The 25,712-nt window shown below is 40.3% G+C and overlaps 1 protein-coding gene across 2 annotated transcripts in view; it reads right to left on the minus strand.

The window, feature by feature from the left end:
- Positions 1-2,404: 2,404 nt before the first annotated feature.
- LOC124145993 overlaps positions 2,405-25,712 on the minus strand; it is a 28,465-nt gene continuing 5,157 nt past the window's right edge. Inside the window, exons 1-4 of one of the 2 annotated variants that reach the window (XM_048388021.1) lie at positions 17,902-18,028; positions 5,521-5,606; positions 4,240-4,339; positions 2,405-3,238 (exon numbers count right to left, since the gene is read on the minus strand). In XM_048388021.1, the coding sequence (XP_048243978.1) occupies positions 2,986-3,238; positions 4,240-4,339; positions 5,521-5,566 (399 nt within the window). In that variant the 5' untranslated portion in view covers positions 5,567-5,606; positions 17,902-18,028 and the 3' untranslated portion in view covers positions 2,405-2,985. Of the gene's footprint in view, positions 3,239-4,239; positions 4,340-5,520; positions 5,607-17,901; positions 18,029-25,712 lie in introns of those variants that run through there. The other variant, XM_048388022.1, reaches the window with a different exon arrangement.

Raw genomic sequence — 25,712 nt, forward strand, 5'->3', positions numbered from 1 at the left:
ATGTCAATCAAGAAAGGGAGGAGCTTAACGCTATCGTTCTCTCCCAGTAAATTCCGATGTCAAATAACGACGTTATTTGGACGGAAAAACGATGGTTTGAAAACGTCCAAATAACGTCGTTTTTCCGTCCAATGACCATATACGGAAAAAAAACGACGTTTTCGTGTTTGCAGTGAGTGGCAGTGGGGATTTAAAGGCGGTCGCATCACCAATACCTGGTGGTCCCCGGGAAACCCAAATCATGACGGTGACTAGTTTTGTCTCATGTTGTTTAAATCACAAGCGTTCAAGTGGGATGATGCTCTCTGCAGCTACGGCCATTACTTCCTGTGCGAGTTGGAGCTCGAAGATGCGCCTAACATAACAGGAAAATAATATAACTGTTACACTAAGGATCTGCGAGTTGCGATATAATTCTACTTAGCAGGCAATACTGGACACCATCCTGTACACAGTAAATATGAGGATGATTGATTCCGAGTTTGGAATAAGACATGCGTGTTTTGGAAACTGATGTGTCGGATTCGCCTTCGAATTTTGACTTTTATTGTTTAAGCTTCCACATGTATACAATATATCAGTTATAAAAAGTATTGACAGTATTTACACTTTCGATAGATATTCAAAGATTAATCATTCACTTTTTATTCGTTGAAACCATCTGTGAAGGACACTCCGTTTCCATTTTGTTCACAACATTGTTTACATTGATAGCTGTCGCTTTTTTCATGTCGCATCGGAACCTTTAAGGGTGCCGCTCTGTTTGCGTGAAGAGTTTACATTGAAAATAAAACTTCCTGGCTAGCAAAATGTCCGGAGTAGCTGGGTGTTCGTACTAGCGTGGTTTACGGATTATTGGGGTTTCCATACTACCAAGTTTTCTGGATTATTCCGGATTAGCGGGGTTTCCGGACTAAAGGGTTTTCACTGTGTAGTGAATGTTTGGTATATCAGATATTTTATAATCTAAGATCAAATATAATGTAAGATCAAAGTCAATGGTCACGTTCATTGTGAAACTATTCCTTATATACAGTACACCTCAGACTTGGATGGTTGACATCTCTGGTGATTCCTGTCGTTACTTACTATGGACCGCCTCCGTGGTCTAGTGGTAGAGCGTCCGCCCGGAGAGCGGAAGGTCCGGGGTTCCACACACACACACACACACACACACCCACACACCCACACACCCACACACCCACACACACACACCCACACACACACCCACCCCCCCCCCCCCCCCCCACCCCACCCCCCCCCACCCGGCTTTTCTATGACTTCAATGTTTGTTTTCTAGGTGTTGTTTCGGAGAGAGAAATATGTCTTGAAGAAGTGACAGAACATATGTTAAATGATCGGCTCCTGTGTATCTATCAAACCCTAGGACTTGAGGTGCAGTCCTTTAGTTTTCTTTTACGAGCAACACGTGAAACAATTCTTGTATGTATTTCGGTATACCCATAACAGCTGTGCTAAAGTAAAGGTTGTTCTGACATATTGACATATTAAATACGATGTTTTTTGGCTTAGATATTAAGCCTAACAAGTTATCACTCCAGCATAGATAGACCTTAAACGTCATTAGGTGAATACATCTTTCAAGTTCAAAAAGATAACACCAACGCTAAGAAGGACGGTGTTAGCTTATTCTAAACAGGCAGACACTGACAGATCCTTAACCGAGGATCCAATTGTATGGCAGCAATGCTTTTAGAGTGCGGTTTTATCAGGTATGCTGCAGGAAGAACACATTACATATCTCGCTGCCCGTTCACACAGAAAGACATTAAGATTGTCCTATACCGAGAACCCAATGTGTTACAACAAGAATATGGTGTATTTGAGTCCAGGGCGGACACATTATACATTCCGCTGCCCCTTGACACAGACAGATAGTGATACGGCGGCATACCGAGAGCCCAGTAGTTATAACGAAAATATGGTGTATTAGAATCAGGTGTTCTGCAGGATTTGTGATGCTCCACACAGCTCGAAACATGGCTGTTAATACCAGTGGTCCAGTGGCATTCATCATTGGCAGGGGCGGTCGGGAAGCCGAGTTGTTTGAAGCGTTCGCCCGTCACGCCAAAGACCCGGGTTCGATTCCCGACATGGGTACGACGTGTGAAGCCCATTTCTGGTGTCCCCCGCCGTGATATTGCTGGAATATTGCTAAAAGCGGCGTAAAACCACAATCACTCATCATTGGCAACAGTGGTATTGAAAGTAAAGTTTAACATATACCTGCTTTTTCCAACAACCAGAATATGATGAGAAATATAAAATAGGAATCACAATACACATTTGAAGAAACTCTTCACGACAAAAACATATACCCCAGAAACCTGTTTTGTTCAGTATATATAACACGAACATTCTTTAAATGATTCAAATAATTTTTTCAAAATTCATTCTGGCAGGATTTATTGCAAATTCTTAACACTCTCGTTAATTGCTAAGTATACACTTCTCCAATGTAAAGTCGTTGATGTATGTGCTAAAACATTCCAACTATTGACTGTAATATACTTCATTCGGGTGCACACAGTATGAAACATGTATTTCTTCACACGAACATTATTAATATACCTTGTGTAATTACTCATGACAACACAATCAAGGCCAATATACAAATTATATAAGGTTATATTTCGAAAATTTATGTTGTTTTTCTGAACATTTCTAGACCAGTTTAGAATGAAACAAGAAGGCGATGTGATCAGGCTTGACAGAGGTCCGCTTCAAACATAGCCGTTAATAAGGCAAGTGTTAGGGAAGCCGGATGTTGAGAAAGCTATTTTACTTTTATTAATTCTTTGAAATATACTTTAACACAAAACCACAATTAAATAGCATAATAATTTTTCGACCCCGTGTGTTGTATTATATAATTAGGATAAAATAAAAGCAAGAAGATAGATGTATTGTTTTCTTCAGAAGTACATCCGTTATACGATGCAGCCTGGCATATAGGACAATCCTTCAAGTGGCAGCTGGCGTGGTAGCTGACGTTGCACCTGACGTTGCACCTGACATGGCACCTGACGTGGCAGCTGACGTTGCACCTGACGTTGCACCTGACGTGGCAGCTCTCGGCATTGTTGTCTCAGGAGCGGTCCTCTCCACGCCCACTGTCCGGCTTTTAGATGTGGCCGCTTTAGCAACTGCCTGGAAACACGTGCAGAGCAAAGCGATGGTAACGAACGCTGCAAAGACGATGATAGTTATTGCCCATCTGAAAAGAAAAAGAAAAAGAACAACAATGTTTGTTGGCTCCACTAATTTGCCAAAGAAGAAATATCATCTCTCTCAACTGGGTATCAGCAGCATTAACACTGGTACTTCTATCCATATCATCTTGGGGATTCCGAGTTAGAATTCGACCAGGCAACTTATGGTGGGGTGATCAGGTTTGGTGACTTGGTTGATGTCGTCGTACGCAGATGACGTGAGGCGTTCACAGTTGTATTGTTGACACTCATAATTATAATTCATTCACGACCATATGCTTATTCTCATACTAGATCTCATAAAAACACTCTCATTCACATTATACAAATAATTGCTCTTGATGCTCGTGATGTCTCCATTACGTAAGTTTGCAGAAGTGTAGTATAGTCATTCTCCGGTATGACGTGAGGTTACATTTCTTGCATTAATGAGAAAAGGACGACAACACGTCAGCCATTGCTCACAGCGTCACAGACTGATCACGTTAGCACGAAACCCTCAGTGACGTTTCGTGGCATGCTTCCTTTTCATTCTTTGAATGGATGATTGAAAAATCCCCCCCCCCCCCCGAATTCCAAACTTACGGATACGCTGTCCCACTCGAATGAACGTTGTAGCGGAACAGACACGTAATATTACTCTTAAGGGTAGAACCATCGCGTGTAACAATTTCCGACATTTGTGATTATCAGTGCTGATTTCCAAGTTGAAGCGCGTTGACGTTACATTGCTTTATTGTTGAGAATAATATGACATGACGTCAACATTGTTTATGACGTCGCAAATAACGTCATTTGTACAATATGTTGACCAGTGCAGTTACCCTGTAGTATTGTATTTTTTCAAATGACGAATAAGATACTTCATGTAAGAATGCTGAACACCAAAACTTTGAGATTAATTACACCATTTCTTCACCTGGTACCAGTTAATCCTTAATTACGCGTTTCGAGCACGTTATTCTCTAAACACTCATTTGTTAACCCTTTACCGTCTTATACTTACTTGTTTGAAACACAGCAGAAGATATAAACAGCATCCTCACAACAGCCGAAAATGCATATAGTTGATGAATATCGACCATAGCAAGTTTCCGCTGACGTTTCTGAAAGAAATTAAACATATTACATTGGATTTTTTGTTTATCTTTTTCGGAAGATACCGGAGAAATTAATTTGTCCCAGGGATTAACAAACAAAATATATCATTCACTAGAAATGCTGGACTTCTGAAAGTCAATTGTTTGGCTGCTTTCAGAGAAAATAACTGCCTGAAAGAGCTGTCTACAAGCATGGCGATCCATTCAAATATAAACTGGTAAAGACATTTTGAAATGTTTTGTTGTTGAGAGATGAGAGATGAAACTCCAGAACGATAACTGACTTGCAGAGCAAACACATTTTGGCCGATGATGACGTATTGACGTGCGAACAAACATGCTGGTTTGAACATCTCAATACCTGAAAAAAATCACTTTTTCTTTTCAAAATGAATTTTGCTTTGAAACATAAATTGCCAAACAAAGGCCAAATGTGATTTGTAGGTTCCACAATTAATATTTGCCACCAAGTATGTACAAAATCTATAAAACCATGACAATAAGATCAAGATCATCGTCATTAAATTATTTAACACTAAAAATGAAACAAACTTTCAGTGGTTTTGTAAGATTAGATCAAATTCAACACAATTATTCGTTCGTTTGTGCACTTCAAAACGAACCATTTAAAAAAAATATGAAAATAATAGATATATCGCTAACAAGCCGCATACAAGTCGGTTGAAAAATGGTCACGGTAGTCGAGTCGTCTGAAACGCCACATTTTGCCGTGCGTTGCATCCTTTACGTCGACCAAGTTGATTGTTGTGTGACTTAATTGTGATAGTTTGGTTACAGTACTGAGTGTGTGTCATCGTGTTGGTTTAGTGGACCGTTTCCATGCTATCAACCACTAGTTTGTATGGGACATATTTAATTATTTACAGGCCGCCGTGATATAGCTGGCATATCGCCAACTGTAGTAAATAATGTGGAATACAGCGACACACACTGTCTCGGCCATCATAGAATCATTTGCAACCGACTTGATCCGTCTACTCCCTATCTGACAACTGTTACAGTGAAATGTCAATGAATGACGTTGTACTTGTTAAACGGAAGCCTAGTTATGACTGCAGGTGTTGTCGATCCTCACGATTAAGAAGCCAACTTGCATTGGACACCTTTTCATCATTAGTTGTCCAAGGAACCAAATCGGTAAAAGACATTTTTTAAATAACCCTTACCTGTAATAAAACACACCAAGAGCGTGCATATGATCGTTACAGCCATTCTGCGCACTGGCTTCGAAGATGAACCTTGAGAATATACCCTTCAAAAAAAAAAAATGAAGTTTAACCCAGAAGTGATTGGTTTCTATTATTTTGTATTCGCGACGATCGATATTTAAAGGTGCACAGTCTGTTGCAGTGCCCTGGAAATGTTAGTCCTTTCACTAACAAACCCTTTCTCCCTGTAGAAATGGTGAGGTGAGGTGAAATTGGGTTTAACGTCGCGTCCAAGATTATTGCACTTATATAGCGACGTGCATGCCGACCATATGAATAAATATGATTAAGTTAATGGATATGTTGATGACATCTTTAAAAATCCGCCGACAAGATCGTGAAACATTGCATTGGTATTCGTTTGGAAAAAGTTTGATATGTGCGTCAATCAATGTTTTCCGGTAGCCATGAACGCGCCAAGCTAAACACACAATTAATACCTGAAGACCCGGGTCGCTATGACCCGTCAAGTAACTACGATTGGGTATTTGGTGCATGTGCTTAACTGCCAGGGCATTCGTCTTAATTATAATACAATATAGACAGCCTTAAACCAGACAACATAATACATACTTTGCTAATCTGTAGTTGTTTCACTTCATTATTGTTGACGATAATGAAAGAGCATATCTTATTCCAATCATATGGAGATTTATCAGAATATCCGAGACACTACAGGGTTAAATAATGCTTATTTAGTAGTGTGATTTGTATGTGTTCCAACCAGTAACCTGTCCCCACCGGCAGACGGTTGTGTTTTGGTGTTTTACAGGTTTAATATTTAACATTGATGGTAGGCTCTCCAAGCTTATTTGTGGAGGAAGAATTAATCATTTAGAAATTTAATGCACTAGGATCAGTTTCACTAGAAAAGACAAACAATTTGTAATAGGAAATGTCAGTACAAAAATATAGGATAAATCACTTTACAGTGATGACACTAGGTGTTCTCGAAACGGTGAGCATCCTCTGTCCTACTTAAACGAAGACCAAACTTTCACGGGGGGAGATTAACGGGCTTCACACATTGTACTCATGTCGGGAATCGAACCCGGGTCTTCGGCGCGACCAGCGAACGCTTTAACCACTAGGCATAAAATATCCTAGCATAATCGATCCAGTCATCTGATGGTTCTCTGTTTCGTTTTAAGAAAATTCCCGTTCAGCTTCCATTTATTGTAGGAGTGGAGGGGTAGCCAAGTGATTATAGCGTTCGCTCGCCATGGCGAAGGCCCGGATTTGATTCCCCACAAGTGACTTAAATGACTATAAAAGTCCAGTTTCCATTGGATTTGTAGAGTCAGTTAATGCCCTTGTCTCGAGAAGATGGGTTGTGAACTACAGACAAATGGCGGACCTTGCTGGTTGCCTGCGTTGAACGGCTGGATTTAGAAAACAGGTTCCAACTCACCGTCCCCTGCCAAATGTTCCTGACAAAATCGTTATCTATAACCTGACAAATACTGTACCGCAAAAGAAACGTCACCATGGATAGATATCTGAGAAACCTTATTTGTCCGAACACTGTAAACATACTTTGAGACATATTGAAAAGATGAAACTTGGCAAAAATCATCAAGGTTGAAATTAAAGTGTCAAATGTTCTTAAAGTGAAACACAACACTAGTCTCTGAGAAAATGGCATCACAAGGCATTTGTTTCGTTATTATCTCGTTTGTTCGCCAGGTGCATTGCTGACTGCCGAGCAACGTCGATACATGGAATGGATGATGCGGTTAATTAAGGCCATAGGCACTTGAGCCCACACTCTGAGGACTGCCTTACTCAGTTCAGCTGCAGCTGTCGGCCTTGGTCGGACGTCATTCAGACGTCTTTGAATCTCGTCCCACTGGTGCTCAATGGGATTTAAATCGGGACTGAGTGCAGGCCACTACATGGTTCTGATGCCATTCTGCTCGAGGTAGTCTCTTGTTGCTCTTGCAGTGTGGGCACGGGCGTTATCATGCTGAAACTCGTGGTTGCGGCGACGTGCGAAATGAGGTATGGCGTGTGGTCTCAAGACTTGATCAATGTACCCAGCTGCTGTGACACCATTGTCTCTCCCTGGACCGGTGTTCTGGAAGACCACAGGGCCGACCCTCTGCGCAAGACCAATTCCTTCCCACACCATGATGCTCGGACCACCCCACGAGTCTCTATCAACAACTCAAGCATCCGAATAACGTTCCCCACGGTGTCGCAAGACTCTCCCTCTGCCATCTGCTGTTGAGATACAGTAACGGCTCTCGTCTCCACTGCTGTGGCGCCAGTGCTGGTGCTGTGCTGCCCACTGAAGAAGGCCCCTAGTCAGAATGGGTCCTCGGTGTGGCCTGTGACAGTGGAGGTGTCTGCTCGTCAACGAACGGTGTCCGCACTAATGTGTCGCTGATGTGTCCCAATGGTCTGTCGAGCAGTTTCCGCAGCAGTAACAAAGCGATCTTGAAGATGCTGTTGCACAATCTGACGATCCTGACATCGGGTGGTGACCTTTGGTTTCTCTGTGGTTTCATAACATGAACAAATACCCGTGTATTCAAAAGTTATGGTTTGTTTCCCATACAGACAATGTATTGTTAATTTCTACATCCACACGTTCAATTTTATACATGTTATTTTAAAAGCAGCTTTTCGCAAACAAGTTTCGTTAGCTTGTCATTCCACAAAGAAGTTAGTTCTCAATATTGCCTCGGTCGACCCAATTAGAAACAGCCATATGGGGTCCTCTGAACTAGTGGACCAATTGGCATTGTCTTGAACTTTAACCAGCGGATTAAAACTTTAATAAGATGACAACTGAATTCTGTCTACATAACATTAAAAAGTAAACTTAATTCACGTTATTCAAAAATCAATCATATAAAATAGAAATGTTAAGCTAATGTAAGCGAGAATGGTGTGCGATTGTGGTAATATTTTGTTTGTTTGTTTGTTGTTTAACGCCTCACTCGGCAACTGTCGAGCTATGATGGCGGTCTGTAAATAATCGAGTCTGGACCAGACAATCCAGTGATTGATATCACGAGCATCGATCCACGCTATTAGGATACGATGACATGCATCAGCGAGTCTGATTCCGTTAGTCGCCTCTAACGACAAGCTTGGGTTACTGAAGACCAATTCTACCCCGGATCTTTACGGGTCTGTAGTAATACAAAAGGGACCGACAGATATGGGTTGTCGTTGGTTGCAAAAGACAACATTGGATTCGTCCCAATTTCCCGAGGTGGAAGGTATTTGATACATTTGATATGTAATACGTATCACGTTCTATGTACACTCATAAATGTTCGTTGTATACCTTGCATTGCAACATAATAATATACGCATGAATAAATAGTGTGATTTTATATAAAATAAAGCTACCAATTCAAAATCACTTTTATGAAGAAAGTGCGTTTAAACCATTTTAACACAGTGGCAAACCATCTTCGAAGGCAACTGAGGGCTGCTACAGGAACAACTGTCAGTGACCAAACCATAAGAAACCGTATGAGGGAAAGAAACATCAGGCCCCGAGGTCAAGCCGTTAAACCGCTTCTTCTTCCGCGTCACAAAGCAGCCAGAGACGCATGGGCACGGCAACACCGACAGTGGATAAGACAACAGTGGTCAGCAGCTCTTTTTTCTGACGAATCTCGGTTCTCACTGCAGCATAATGACAGTCGTGTTCTTGTCTACAGACGGCGTGGGGAACGTTTTGCTGACGTCAACGTCCGTGAACACAATCGTTTTGGTGGTGGCAGTGTCATGGTGTGGGTCGCCTTCTCATTTAATCACAGAACCAGTCTGTACGTCATCATCGGGAATTTGAATGCTCGCTACAGGGATGAGATTCTGAGACCAATGGTGATTCCTTGTCTTCATCGAATAGGCCCACAGGCGGTCTTCCAGGATGACAATACTAGACCTCACCGTGCACGCATAGTCACTGACTTTCTGGGACAAAACAATGTTACTCGCATGGAATGGCCTGCATATTCACCTGATATGGCACTCATTGAACACGTATGGGATCTATTAAAGAGACGTGTTAGGGAGAACCACCCTCCACCTTAGGATCTGCGCCAGCTTGCTCAATAGCTGAGTTTGGAGTGGTATGCTATCCCACAGAACACACTACAGAGGTGGAGAGGTGAAATGTTGTTTAACGTCGCGTCCAAGATTATTGCACTTATATAGCGACGTGCATGTACGTGTGTGTGTTTGTGTGGCTGCTTGTACTAGTCCGGACTGATGCCCATTTATAGTGCTAGCTCACTGAGATACCATGCCGCAGTTTAACATGAATACCCCACTCAGACACAGTATACTGACTTCGAGCCGACCAGTCCTTGTTTTATCCCCTTAATGCCGAGCGCCAGACAGGGTAACAACAAGTACCATCTTTTAACGTCTTTTGGTATGACGCGGTCGGGGATCGAACCCCGGACCTTCCGCTCTCCGGGCGGACACACACTACAGACATAAGTGACCTCCATGAGGCGTCGTTGTGTTGCATGTGTGGCTGCTAGGGGCGGACACACTCGTTACTGACTTTTCTCTCATGGCCTGGATGTCCAATTTTGACCCAAGTAACATTATTGACATCAACACTTGTTCACGTTATGAAATGTAGTGGATTGTTCATGATCCTTTCTTACTGTATACTCGGTCATTATTGAATTTACTACACGTTCTCGTCTCCCTTTTTTATTTTAAGTGCAAACATATCAGTGTTCCCTAACTTCTTTTGAGTAGCATACATATTCACTGGAACATATATACTCGGACCCCATGGTACCGAGGCATTCATCGTATCGCGGTATTTGTGATTTCCGGTAGTTCACGCGGGACACGCCTCTTATCTTCTGTCTATTAATGCAAATCAGTAACCAGTAAGTGCACACTTCAAAACAATTTCAATTTCCTCGGAATGTTCCGTCTGCTGTAAGTAAGCTGTTATTAATGCGTTGATACATATTTCTGGCATCTTTCGTAATATTGCTTTAACCCCATCTATCAATGGCCAACGATATAACCCGCAGTTCCCAGAGTAAACTTTATCTATCGACCTGAACTAGATCATCTGCATATTCATGGCGACTAATAAGGTAACGGAAGTTACGTCGTCCGCACATTTTTTTCCGCTCTGTGTCCAGAATCTATTGGGAGATCAAAAGGGCCATAATGTCAAACTTAGAAATACGTTCTTCACTAGAAGCCAAAGATAAATACATACTTAGGGCATACTAGGAGTGCTTTTTATATATTTATTGTTAACGTTTAACATTTTTCCATTATGTGACAAATTATTGTCATCCAATTTTTTTTTATATAAACGATCATAGAATATCATTTCTAATATTTTGTTTTTGATTTTTAAAATATTTTCTCTTACTTTTCTGTAGACATGCATTGAATACCTATATAATCATTAAATAGATAACTCCACTTGGATTTCGAAGTAAAAAAGCGTCTTATCATTAATATTTTTTTAGCCTGGATTGTTGCTTTAATGTAAGGGACATTGAAACCTCCATCCTTTTTTCACAAATGATTTGGCTTCTCTTAATTTTGTCAGGCTTATTCTTCCAGATAAACTTAAAACAATTTCTTTGAAACGCATTAACAACATCAGTGTTTGGATTTGGTAGTGAGCTAAATAAGTAATGTAGCTTAGAAATAATTAATGACTTTAAAATCGTGTTTCTGCCAAGGGGAGTAAGGTTGCGGGCTGACCAAATAGACATTAACCGTTCAAATATTCTAATCTTTTCTTTATAATTTGGTACTATCATATCATCAAGATCCTGGGTAAATGTAATTCCTAGAAGGTCAAAGTCACTTTGGTTCCAATTGAGATTAAGTTGAGGGCATAATTTCATTTTTGAGCGTTTTTTTGATCCAATCCATATGAGACGCGTTTTTTCAATGTCAACTTTTAGACCTGAAAATCTGTCAAAGGCGTATAATACATTAAACACAGCAAAGAGACATTGTTCGGAACCGTCTAAAATACACGTTGTATCGTCTGCAAACTGATTGATTAGAAATTCTCCATTGTCTATTGTTACCCCTTTGATATTTTTTTTATTATCATTATGGCAAGAATCTCTGCACAGAGAATAAATATGTATGGAGAGAGTGAATCACCCTGACGACATCCCCTTTGTATATCAAACATAGGCGAACCATAACCATTTACAAGTACACTGGATTGTATCCCGTTATATAATGTAATGAACCACGAACGTATTGATCGTCCAAAATTGAAAAAGCTAGTGTCTTATCTATGAGGGACCAGTCAACTGTATCCAATCAATCAATCAATCAATCAATCAATCAATCAATCAATCAATCAATCAATCAAATCAACTTTATTCAGTACAAAGCCTTTGGTCCATGGCCACTATTATTATTTAGAAATAAATTTATATTTATACCCAACTCTTAGGAATCATCAAATACGTTCGATATATCCGAAGTTCTGTATTCACGCAAGCAATAACACTCATCATTCGTGTCTGATTATATTCACCATACCCAACTTTGTTATCGGAGTTGACTAGTGTATCCACAAACCACGTTTCCCGTCTGCATACTAGTTAAAGCTAAAAACCTATCTGGTTACCGTTCAATGTTGTCAACGTGACCAACTTCGGGTCACCACGTATTGAAAATTCAGGCCCATGTTAGAGAATGGGGACATCACAATGGACACGTGAAACCCAATATATCAGATCCGGGTACAGGTTCTCAGATCGTGCTTAAACCTATGAGCAGTAGTAACGTCGTGACTTGCAGATCATCCGCGTACACGATTACAAAAGCAATTATGACATACCTGTTTTTCTGTGTTTTGCTTCAGCATGTCATATACAATGCAAAGCCTTCGTGTGTGGTTCAGAATTTACAGCGATTGGGAGTTATTAATACATTAAAACTTGCCGATCGAGACTGCCATTTGTATTTGTTACGCATAAAAACGTGTTCCCTTGACGGCAATGAGATATTATGTTTGCTGTAGGTTCAAGAGGGATTTTTTCGTAGAGAATGTTGAATCGTTGGGCTTTGTCATTGCCAAAAAATCCAGCTAAATGACGTCGACCTGTAAATAATTGGGCCTAGTCCAGACAACCCGTTCATTGTTATTGTCATACATGTACTTTTACGTGTAAACATTTACAATATGTACGTACAGGTTTACATAAATATTTATGAGCATAAAGTTAAAAGTTCAAGTTACAAATCATTAAAGGAAAACCTTATTGGCCAGCATAAATGTCATACAGTTCATTTTAGGTGTATACGTTTACAAAATGTACATACGGATTAACGTAATTAATAATCATAAAGAAATTTAAAGTTGAAAGCTATGAGCAAAGACCAACGCCGTGCGGGTACGTTGACACGCTATGAACCAAGTCACCGAGCCTGACGACCCGATTCTTTAAGTCTCCGCTAACGACCAGCTTATGTTGCTAGGGACTGCAACTTCTATTGCCAACAGAGCACTTTGCCTTCAGTGTCAAAACAACTCCATGGCTCAGGACACACAATAGCAAACCCTTCATCCATGTACCGCAAAGAACTTATCCATGCAATGCCATTGTCAACAAACAAGGAATACTTTTATACTTGTAGTTTATTGTTTCTATATTAACATTATAAAGGATGACAATAGATATTTGACACTTCTCAAACTCAAAGCATTTGCTTGACAATTTACAAAACAATTCCATGTTCAATTCTGCCAAAATATTTGTACACCACTATCCCACATGACAAGCTTAAGGAAATAATTAATTCGTTGATCCAGGGGGTACGGGTGGCCCAGTCGTCTAAGGCGCCGCGATTCGCTGTGCAGAGTTGCGTCCCTTGAGCACGCCAGAAACCTATGATTGTGGGTTTGAATCCCGGTTCGCCCCGATTATGTTTCTAGGTTTGTCAGCACCATACCCGTGCTCGTGGGTTTCACCGAAGTGGTAAACGTCTGAGACCTGCATCACTTCGGGCTTTCCTCCCACATTAAGCTCACACGCCGTGATATTACTGGAATAATGTTAAAAGCGGCGTCAAACTCAATTCACTCACTCACTAATTCGTTGATCCATAGTTTCAATACGTGGTGATCACAGATACAGTTACATATCTGTATTCAGAGGTTCATTACAATTTGTCATAAATGAAAGCAAATGTCGTCTGAAGTTCACTGAGAAAACACTATGTGAAAATTATATATATAATGCTGGACTTCCTCATTGATAACATCAATAAAAACATTTGGGGAAAGACCATTTCTACCCTAATTTATCGTCTCTTACGACTAGCAGTCTTGTGCTGGGGACACCTACCATGGGGGTTCCCTCCCATAACGTAGACCTCCAAAATGCAGACCTCCCAAAAAGCAGTTAAAATTAGTACACTGGATTCTATCCCGTTATATAATGTAATGAACCACGAACGTATTGATCGTCCAAAATTGAAAAAGCTAGTGTCTTATCTATGAGGGACCAGTCAACTGTATCGAAGGTTCCGTCCCATAACGTAGACCTCCAAAATGCAGACCTCCCAAAAAGCAGTTAAAATTAGCTCACTAATTAATTGGGCCATGCTGGTCACACCTAATTAATGAATGGACTGGTCCACTCCCCTGCTATGAGGGATTATCAATATGTTGAGACAATGAGCAGTAGTGAACAACAACATTGTCTTAAAAAAACTCCTCCTTTCTTTAATCTGCTCCCGGTACATCACAAATCTTATTCAAACATTACCTTTAAACAAGTTGTGGGATTTGTGTAAGAATATACCAAATGTTCTCAATCACTAATACTTCCTTCTCTTGTGTATGGTATAACATATAAATATATTTGAACATGAGCTTCAAACTCATTCCGGAACTTCCGGAAGCAAAGGCAGTCGTCCTATCAGACTCCCTAAGTGTACTTCAGGCCATCAGTGGCAGAAACTCAAACTCCAGGCCAAACACAGTCAACAATATTCTATACGAATATACAAAACTATCGGACCAAGGGCAACAGGTGGAGCTGTGTTGGATCCCCTCTCACATAGATATTCATGGAAATGAAAAAGCAGACTCACTGGCGAAGCTAGCTCTAGACAAAGCGGATATACAGCCTATTCCCTTTAGTAAACTAGAGATAAAAAGCAAAATCAAAGCCTTCACAGCAGAAAGATGGCAAGCCCAATGGGACGCAAGTAAGATCGGCAGATGGCTATACAAAATTCAACCCAAGGTCCAACAAAAGCCAAACTCACACCCAAATGAAAGGAAAATTGAAATTGCTATCTCACGCCTCAGACTCGGTCACAAAAAGCACTATGACAAGGTTTGTTCATCTTGCAATCAGGCTGGAACCATTGATCACGTGTTACTAGAATGTCAAGACCATGCCCTGAGAGATGGACAGCTACTCGAACGTATATAAACAGAGCAGCCAAGGATAGAAATGAAATCATATCAATATAAGAAAATAGAAATCATGTCAATACAGAAACAGAAATTATGTGAACACCAAACTCACAAAAGATAGGTGTACCCTACTCACACACAGGAGTCCAAAAGAGGGACAGGTCAGCCGAAATTGCCTAGGCAGAAGGCGACCTCCTAAACACTTAATGCAACAACAACAACGCTTCAACCTCGTCCAATTAAGCTATGGCCGGACTTACGAAAGTTGAGTATGTCTTGTCCCAGAAAGGTGCCCCACAAGTTCTCCTAGACGGCTACACGTATGTAAAGTACAGGACGAAGAATGAAAATGTGTACTGGAGGTTACGACATGGGTTGATGACGATGCCCGGTTCCCACCTCGACTGAGGATTTACCATGCGACACAAGGGCCCCGTACAAACAACAACCTAGAAGGTTTCCACTCCAAAATCGGCAAGTCCCTCCAGCACAAGCATCCAAACATCTTCAGATTTATCGAACTGATCCAGAAGGTAGAAATTTCGGAGAGAGCGAATCTAGCGCCGATTCAATTTGGAACAGCACCGCCACCCAGGAAGCTTTAAGGTTGTCTACAGAGAGAAGGAACAGCTTCATCGCCGTGGAAAGACACCCCTTCAGTACCTGGATGCAGTTGGTCCACTGATGATAAACAAGTGAAAATGACTGATAATCTTAAATGACAATGAAATAACATTTGAATAACAAATTGTGAACTCTACCCAGCTTTCTTTCTTGTTACATGGGCGATACCATTTTACTTAAGGGTACAGGGTACTAAATACTGATGCAACCAGCCATTACGAGTGTTGTTTTAACGGGTCTGCGTTTTGGCAGGTCTACGTTTTGGGAGGATACTGTATCGAATGCATTTTCAAAGTCGATTACTAGCAGTAGTCTAGGAATTTGGTGTGATTCTGTGTATTCCATAAGGTCATAAATTAATCTCGTTATCTCGCCGATATACCTACCAGACATAAAGCCTTTTTGGTCGTCGCTAATTGATATATGGAGCACAAATTTCATTCGTTTGGAGATAGCAAGTGAAACTATTTTGTAAAAAACTGATAAAAGTGAGATAGGTCTCCATTTTTTTAAGTGAGGTGTTAATCTGGGATCACCCCTAGGAATTTTGCGGATTTTTCGAATTTGATTGGTTTGCCTTTAATGGAGCGACTGAGTAATGGCACCTTTCCCCTTTACTTGCGTTTGAATAGAACTCAAACAGTTTTTTCACTTGAAAGTGTGAACGCCAATTTATTTCGCCATTGATTTACTCCGTCCAGGGCTGACTGGAGTGTTTTCGGATTTGTGAAATAGCTTTGTGTTTTACCAATATTGCTCACTCATCAGCGAATTTAGAAGTTTGGGTAGGAGAGTCGACATGATCAAATAGGTCATTGATCATGATGTTAAACAGGGATGGGCTTATAATGCTGCCTTGTGGCGTGTCATTGTCTTGTGCACAGGATCGAGTGATTGTTCCCTAGTTTAACTGACAGCGACCTGTCTTGCAGGAAGCTGTCTAGTTTGCCATGTTCCCTTCTGCTCCATTTTGTGCTAGTTTTGTGAGGCGTCCCTCATACCATACCATTTTGAAGGCTTTGTTTTAGTCCAGAAATACTGCGGCTGGTAACTGTCTGTTTCATTGAGCTTTTTTTAATTTCATTTTCCAGTCTCAGTATGTGATCTATACATGAGTGTCCCATCCTGAAGCCGCTTTGATCAGGTGGCCAGTTTCAAGGCGATGCATGAGTCTTTCTGTACCCATCGCTCCCATAGCTTGTACATGTTTGAAGTAAGTGAGATCGGTCACTTAGAGTTTTGTAGGGCTTAATCTTTCCCTTGCTTTTGAAACAGGACAACTGCAGCATGTTTCCATGCTTTTGAGACTTCTCCTTTGGACCATAACTCAGTGAGTAGGCTCTTAATTGCCAGGAAGGTTTTTTTTTAATATCTCATAACTGGTTGAGTCAAGACCAGGTGCAGTGCCTTTTCTATGTTCTATTGCATTATCAAATTCTGTCACAGTAACGGGTATATTGTATACCAGATGCTTGCTTTGCGGCTGTTTTCATATTTTAGGCATATTGTTTTCCTGTTTGAATTCTTTTCTGCATTTTTTGTTGCTGCTGACAATTGAGAAGTGATCGTCTAGAATTTCGGTCTTCTTCTTCGACTGTATGGTCGTTGTTTAAAGTATATGCTTACCCCTGATTGGTTCAAAAGTTCAAGAGCTTTCGCCTGCTGATTCATGAGGTAGGATTTGAACAAAAAACACCAGAATTATCTCCTACGTAGGACTTCCTATCTCCTACGTAGGAGATACTAAGTCCTACGTAGGAGATAGTTATTCTAGTCCATACTAAGTCCTACGTAGGAGATACTATCTCCTAAGTAGGAGATAGTGATTCTAGGCCATACTAAGTCCTACGTAGGAGGTAGTAAGTCTTACGTACGAGATAGTGATTCTAGGCCATACTAAGTCCTACGTAGGAGATAGTAAGTCCTACGTATGAAATACTAAGTCCTACGTAGAAGATACTAAGTCCTACGTAGGAGATACTTAGACAAAAAAAAATCCACCGTGGCCCTTAACGCTTCCGTACTTTATCATTATCATAACTTCATCTAACTGTAGGCGAAATTCAAAACAGTATGGTTCAGACAAACCAACAAGTATAACCGGAGCATGTTTCCACGATTATAGGATTCTGGCAATCCTGAGGACCCAGCTCTTCTGGCACAAAGAGGAACATTGAAAACACTACAAGTGTACTGGAATTATTCCTAATTCAATAACATAATTACAAATATGACAAAACATAATACCTTAAAATGTTACTGTGACTAAAACGTATATCTGAACATAAGAGTATACTTACTGAGCACCAAAGCTGCTGTAGTTATCAGACTATGTTGACTGTCGTACTGGTGTGTCTGTGATCACGTAGTCGTTGTTTGTTATATGCCCCATATAACAAACAACGACAACGTGATCACTGACATACCATGCAACATGATTGACATATTCCATGCAGCCTGAGATTTTCAGGTTAGGATTGGTCCCCAACAACCCCTGCCTTCTAATGAGGTTATTTAATGGATCGGGAGGCCAGGAGCTCGGTTTGTTTGTGTGTTGCTTAACACCGCACTCAACAACAGCAACAAAAGTACTTTGTCTTTTTTTGGTGTGTTTTATCTGGTGTTTCATGGGCTGAAACTATCATGGAAAACACGAGGACAATGCACGAGATGGTACGTCGTTTGGACTGTAAGTGACACAGACGAACTGAACACTTACCATGTTGGTGAAACATGTTTTTTCAACAATTTGTATATTTCATATACGTTTCCAACGCAATAAATTAGAGTCGATTTTCCGTGATGTATAGTTTCATTTTGTTGTTGAGTATATATGATGGCGGCGGTGAAGCTTTGGGACTTGGTTGATAGCGTACAACCGAAGTAGAAAAACTGCGACGTTCTATAAAGTCCTGTATGCTTTAATTGATTAAAGAGTTTTAAGTTTCATGATTAAGTTATTGTTTGAGAACACCTCGAAAACAGTATCAGTTAACATGCCACTTATTGATATATACAAAAGAAACATTTGTGTTCTGGGTAGTTAAGGTAGGTCAAGGTGAACTATTTCTTTCAAATCGTGTAATTTAACACAAAGTCCTTTGAAACGACTTTCTCTTGTACAACATTTGGATCAACAGTCAATCGGATTGTCATTGTTCCTCTATCACGTCACCACTGAATGTTTAATGCTGAAAAGTGTGTTGTACAAATATTTCCGTTCGTACATTTTCCGAAATTGTCTATTAATTCAATATCTGCGTTACCCTTTCCATAGTCATATGAAATCTCAGCAAAGCCTATTTGTCTCTGGCATAGTGACGGTAATCAGATAAAGGCTGAAATGTGAGTGAATCCACCAGTAGCACCCGTCACAAACACAAGCAAAGGCAAGGCAACAATACCTTTGAATAACGTAATTATTCACGAATATACATTCATTGGACGACATCTCACGTCCGAGCTCCATCCCTACAATAACGGACCCGTGAAGATCCGGGGTAGAATAGGGCTTCAGCAACCCATGCTTGCCGTAAAATGCGACTATGCTTGTCGTAAAAGGCGACTAACGGGATCGGGTGGTCAGGCTCGCTGACTTGGTTGATGCATGTCATCGTATTCAAATTTCGTGGATCGATGTTCAAGATGTAAATCACTGGATTGTCTGGTCCAGACTCGATTATTTACAGACCACCGTCATATAGCTGGAATATTGCTCAGTGCGGCGTAAAACAAGAAACCAAACCCTACAATCACGAGTTCAGAACTCATAACCAGCCTATTACCAACACACAAACGCCTATATAAATTTGGTTATTTGTTTGGTCTTTAAGTCCGCACTCAGAACTACCCCCCCAGCCTCCTCTTGCGACAACAATCATGGGTTGCTGAAAAACAATTCTAACCCAGATCTTTACGGGTCTCTATGTATGTGTCATAGTAATGGTCCTTTTACAAGCCCCTTAAATATTCAATATTTCCATTGTTTCTCTGTGATCCTATAACGTATTTTGTACCAACTCTGGAAAGAAATATTGCCTTTTATAAAAAAAACGAGTTGTGCGTAAACAAATATTTAGTCTCAGATATAGATCAGATAAATTATTCAAAATATTTCATCGAAATGATCAATTACGTTTACATGTCTGTTAGTAGTAGAGTGTACTAGAAAATCAGTGGATAAATCACGTCAGCACTTCATATTCAAATCATTTCAGTGAAAGCAATTGAGCTATTTTGTTGTAAAACATATTCCAAACCAAGATTTGTAAAAAAATATGAACTTATATAAGCAACTTAATAACTCTGAGGAACGTATTTATTGAAAAATGTTTGTTGAAAGAAACGTTTATGCCATCACAGATGTGCTACCAGGCAACATCAGTACTTTTAAAGTACTACTAGTAACTAGGCGTTATAGAACATGTGACTCTGATACAGTAGATACATTGTACCTTATCGAGACTGCATTGATTTGTTCAAGTTCGTGGCATGAAACGTGTCTATGAGTATATTTCTTATAATTACACTACTACCAGGAAGAAATTGGAAGAAGGGGCTAACAAAAATAAAATATTAATTGAGTGAATGTTTTCGTATGTCAACATACATCTTCACCTGCTTTAATACTTAAACTGCAAATACTCTTTTCCCACGTGCCTCGACCTCATGAAAACATAACAAGAGCTGAGAGATATTGGATATTGCTTGGTACTAATAACACCATGCAAATTATATATGGGGATTGTGTTGGTTTAAGATGTACCTTCTTATATAATCAAATGACTACATAGTTATGAAAATCACTTGTATACATGCCTTTTAGAGAATGATTCATATACATGTATCCGACCCGTGAAGATCCGGGGTAGAATAGTTCTTCAGCAACCCAGACTTGCCTTAAAAGGCGACTATACTTGTGGTGAAAGGTCACCAAGGTCACGGGGTCAAGTTCATTTATGTAGTCTGTTGAACGAAAATGTACTTTTTTTGGCGAGCTCAGACGCGACTGAAATTGCTTGTATGGTAGAAGCGACTGGTTTTTATGCTTTACCCTGAACTGTTGTATCATGTGTATACGTCAAATTTGACGAAAGATATGTCCGCCGTCCGTCCGCGGATCTGTCCACTAAAACCTTGTTTTTTCATTTAGATATATTTGAAACGTTATTTGTCCAAACACTGTAAACATACTTTGAGACATATTAAGAAGATGAAACTTGGCAAAACTGATCATCAAGGTTGAAATTAAAGTGTCAAATGTTCTTAAAGTGAAACACAACACTAGTCTCTGAGAAAATGGCACCACAAGACAGTATCTCATGTGTCCGCCTTGTGCATTGCTGACTGCCGTGCAACGTCGATACATGGGATGGATGAGGCGGTTGATGAAGGTCATAGGCACTTGAGCCCACACTCTGAGGAACGCCTGTTCTGGAAGACCATAGGGTCGACCCTCTGTGCAAGACGAATTCCGCCCCCACACCATGATGCTCGGACCACCCCACGAGTCTCTCTCAACAACAGAAGCATCCGAATAACGTTCCACGCGGCGTCGCCAGACTCTCTCTGCCATATGCTGTTGAGATACAGTAACGGCTCTCGTCTGAGAAGAGGACTCTTCTCCACTGCTGGTGGCGCCAATGCTGGTGCTGTGTTGCCCACTGAAGACGGTGCCGGCGATGACGTGGTGTCAGAATGGGTCCTCGGTGTGGCCTTTGACAGTGGATGTGTCTGCTTGTCTGCAATTCAATAACGAATGAATGTTATCCGATCTGGGTGGATGTTTATAGGGCAAGAAATAGGGAAACGCATGTGTATAATATAATGGCAGTGACAGTGGTAATTGCAAAAGTCAGTCATAATAATATACTAGTATTCACCCAGCAGCAAGCTTTCGAGAAATGCCTTGGCAGGGAATCTGGGGTGATAAGTGATCTTCACGCGAAAGCTGGTCTTGATAATGACAGATAAAATCTGAGATGAGATGTGATATGAGACAGGGGCACGCGCCCACTCCACTTATATAGTCCAACTAGCTTCCAGAACTTTCCACACAGTCAAATCACGTCACAAAATATTCAACATGTTTCTTTCAAGCTTGGCATTCCGGAACTTCCTCACCGCTGCTTACATTAAATAGTTCTACATTCCTGACAACTAATCATTGTCCAAATACAATGCAATAAGCTTCTACCGAATCTCAACAGGAAAAATGTAATACAGTTACAATCATTGTTTAACAATAACATTCACTGCCACATAACACACGTCATGCACCATTTGTGTATGATTTGTTTTGGATGTGTGTCATTCGATGAATGCCAATTGAAGCATTAAAAGGGCTGAGCATTATACATCCAATATTTTGAAATTTGAAGATGATTCGATGACAAGTGAATATCCAAGACAGGGGAAGGGCCATTGGCTGGCCACAAGATGGACAAACTGAGAGAACTGGCTCAGCATCTAAATGTAAGACAAAGCATTGTCGGCAGACTCTGGGCAACTAATGCTGTTCTGGAACCGCTTCCTCATGACAACGTCGTTGCCACAGCGCTTTGTGACTGCCAGACATCTTCGGGATTAAAGCCGGATGCATCTTCCTGCAAAAAGACACCTCCAGCACCAATGTCTCTGGCATCTACTTCCAATTTGAAAGATTTTTCAAAGTTTAGTGCTTGGAGAACAGGAGAGTTAGTGAGAATGGCTTTAATTTTCACAAAAGCAGCCTCACAATTGCTGTCCTAAACAAATTTCAACTTTTGGCCCAGCAAATCAGTGTGAGGGGCTACCAAATGTAAGAAATGTTGAAGACTTTACAGTAGTCACCAGCCAAACCCAGAAATCCCAACTTGGAATCTTGAAACATCTCAGAGGTTTGTTTGTATGGTCTGCACCTGACTTTGGCCTAATACGCTACCTAAAAGTTGCCCGGCTGTGCAAATTCATTTTTCACTAAATTCATGGTCGGCTTGGCTTCAGTGGGTCTCCCGAAGAAGGCTTAGATCCTCTTCAGGTGTTCGTCCCTCTCATTGATGACCCCCCCTCAAGATTGGCTGTATTTACATTTCTGATATGCTGGAAGGTGCCTGGAACATTCTCGAGGCCAAATGGCATCACTTTGTACTGATACAGTCCATCTGTCAGAGCTACCAGAGGAACTAACGTGTCCGACTGGACCATTAGGAATCATCTGTGAGACCGAGTTTTGCCATGCCGGCTTCCTGCAGCCTGACCACGGCTACTTGAGCATCACAGAAGGATTGGCCGAGATTGGTGCAGACGTCACATCTGGTGGAACCATTGTCGGTGGGCAGAGACAATGTTCACAGATGACTCACGGTCATCGCTCCAGTTTAATGATGGCTGGGCCCGTGTTTATTGTCGTCAAGGTCAGATATTTTCTAAGGTCAATGTTGCTTAACGTCTACCATAAGGAAGAGGAAGTGTGATAGTGTGGGTTGGGATATCCAATGAATCAAAGAACCCCTCTGTAAAACTTCCGATGAACAGCATGTACCGAAGTTGTCAAAAACACGTGAATGCTAAAGATGGCTATGCCGGTTACTGAAGCTTCTGCGACTTGTGTGAGACAAGACAGATTATGTTTATTATGGCGAGGAGAGAAGTATTATTATATTGTGCAAACAATATGTATTCATTAGGTTGATATCAGTGAATACTGACTAAATTAAAGGTCACTTTCTACTTACTTGATTAGATTGGATGTCATTAGTTCAATACTAACATTAGTGAGTGAGTGAGTGAGTGAGTGAGTGAGTGAGTGAGTGAGTGAGGTGGAGGTATTCTACTTCGGAAATATTATGGCGTGGAATCTCAAAAGGGACAGGATAACTTCAATTGCCAGCATTACTGGTCAGTAGCAATAACATTTACAGTTGAAAACAGCTTGAATCGTAGGTTGCAGTTATACATGTACGTGTCTGTTAATAATCATGCAGGACGTCCGCTTGAAACACTACCACTCCTCTCAGTATGATCTATTGATTAACTCTAAAACACCTTCACGCCACGGAAACCAGGTTGAATCAGATGTCTGGATAAACAACACATGTAGTAATCACCTCAGAAAGTGGACATGACGATAAAACTATGTCCCATTACAATAACACGCGCTTCCTCGCCAAATGACACATGTAACAAACGCTTGGTGACAAACAAATACAGATGTTATCAACGAATATTCAGCTGTTGTTGATGGGACAGACACAGTCAACAGACTTGCCTACTGTGCACGATGTAAATCTATTCCTACACGTCAAACATTTGCTTATTGATAAATGTTATGGATATTATTTCGTTACATTCGATATTTCATTTTGTAATAACACTGGTTAATTGTGTTATGTTTCTCAATTATTTTCCTTGTCATGATAATAAATGTACAAAATGTAAAATAATGATTAAATGTTTGTATGATAATTAAACAACCGACATGCACATATCCTTCTAAGTGAATTTTACTTTGAATTTATACGTCGTACTTCTCAGTGTAGAAAGGACTTATCAGGGTTTCCGTGTGTCTATTTGTGATCAGATTTGTGCAGTTTGGTGAAGGTTTAAATTCAAATACCCTGGATTCCGCCCATTACACACACATTAACACCCCTATTAATCTATTGTTTGTATATTGTACATTAGTGTGCGATATGACAACAATGATGATTTGTTAACACAAACTCTCTTCTGTTCACCTAATATTACAACTTTATGCATATCATCAATCTAATACCTATCATTTGATGGAGCTGATGCTACATTCTAAATTCCAGATTTAATGTAAATATAAATGTAAATGTATATGTGCCATTAAAATTTTAATCTTTTGCATATAAATCGCGCCATGGTATAGTCAGCGATATTCATGTAACTAGCAAAGCTAAAACAAAACCATTTCAACTAAAACTGAACATTTGATCATACTAGGGTTCTGTTTCTATAGATCAGAAAAAATATATATGCCGTACGAAGATCAACGTTTATATGCAGCTAACACCCCTTTGTTTTGTTTTCCTTTTTTTGTGTGTGGAAAAAAAATCTTAGAAAATATCATTGATATTATATTATTACTCGCCAGTTAAATAAACATACATCTGTATTATACATAGTGAGCAATGTGAATGTATATACGTTTCTATATCTCTTTTATTTCCTATCTGTCATTTGATTTATTAACTGTAAATAAGCATACATGTAAATATATGAGAGAGGGCGTTCTAAGCTGTGATAACTTGCGCCCAATCCTTTTCATGAGAATAAAATATGTTTAAACTAAATACACATTGTGTATAACCAAAGCGAGTGTTTATGTACTGTGGGAACAAGTTTCACTGACAGTGACACATATTGTAATCTCCCAACATCCCTTGGCTGATTCAACGACATTGCGTGTTGAGATGTTAGATCAAGGAGAGGAACTTATGCAGTGGTGTTCCACAAGGCGACCGTACTGTCGTGCAGCGAGAGTCGTAGGTGAAGTCAAGTTAAATTTGTTTTATAGACCGTATACATCCAAGCGCACAATGCGCGGTTCAACATTTCAGATGAAACAAGACTGGAGACTTGCTCCCCTACCAAACCCGACCCACCAGACCAACTCACCCCACGAGTTGCCTGATTTTATTCATAATTACAAATATTTTCATATCATAATACATTCTTTCTTTCATTCATAATGTGCGACACACACTTTGCAAATCGAAAAAGGACATTTCTGCGACAGTCTTGCATTAACTGGAAACGTTTGAAAACACTAGGGTGTACATATGAGTTATGTGGCATATACAGCCGTCTTAACTCCATATATTTTGGACACATTATTAAAACATGGTATTCGTGCTCTATATTAATTTCACAAAATGAACATAAACGCTGTACTAGCCAATCTCCCCTTTTCAATCATGAACATATGTGAACTGAGCCTAACGTGTTAGAGATTCTCAGTATTTTACAACATCAATACTATTCAGATACATTTCAAAACATAAGGAATCCTTCATTGATAGGTACAGTTTGGTTTCGCTAAGATTATATAATTGGTTCAACATCTGTGTATGTGTGTGTGTGTGTGTGTGTGTGTGTGTGTGTG

This window comes from Haliotis rufescens, unplaced genomic scaffold (genome assembly GCF_023055435.1).
Source record: "Haliotis rufescens isolate VD_foot unplaced genomic scaffold, xgHalRufe1.0.p SCAF_7, whole genome shotgun sequence".
Classification (NCBI taxonomy): domain Eukaryota; kingdom Metazoa; phylum Mollusca; class Gastropoda; order Lepetellida; family Haliotidae; genus Haliotis; species Haliotis rufescens.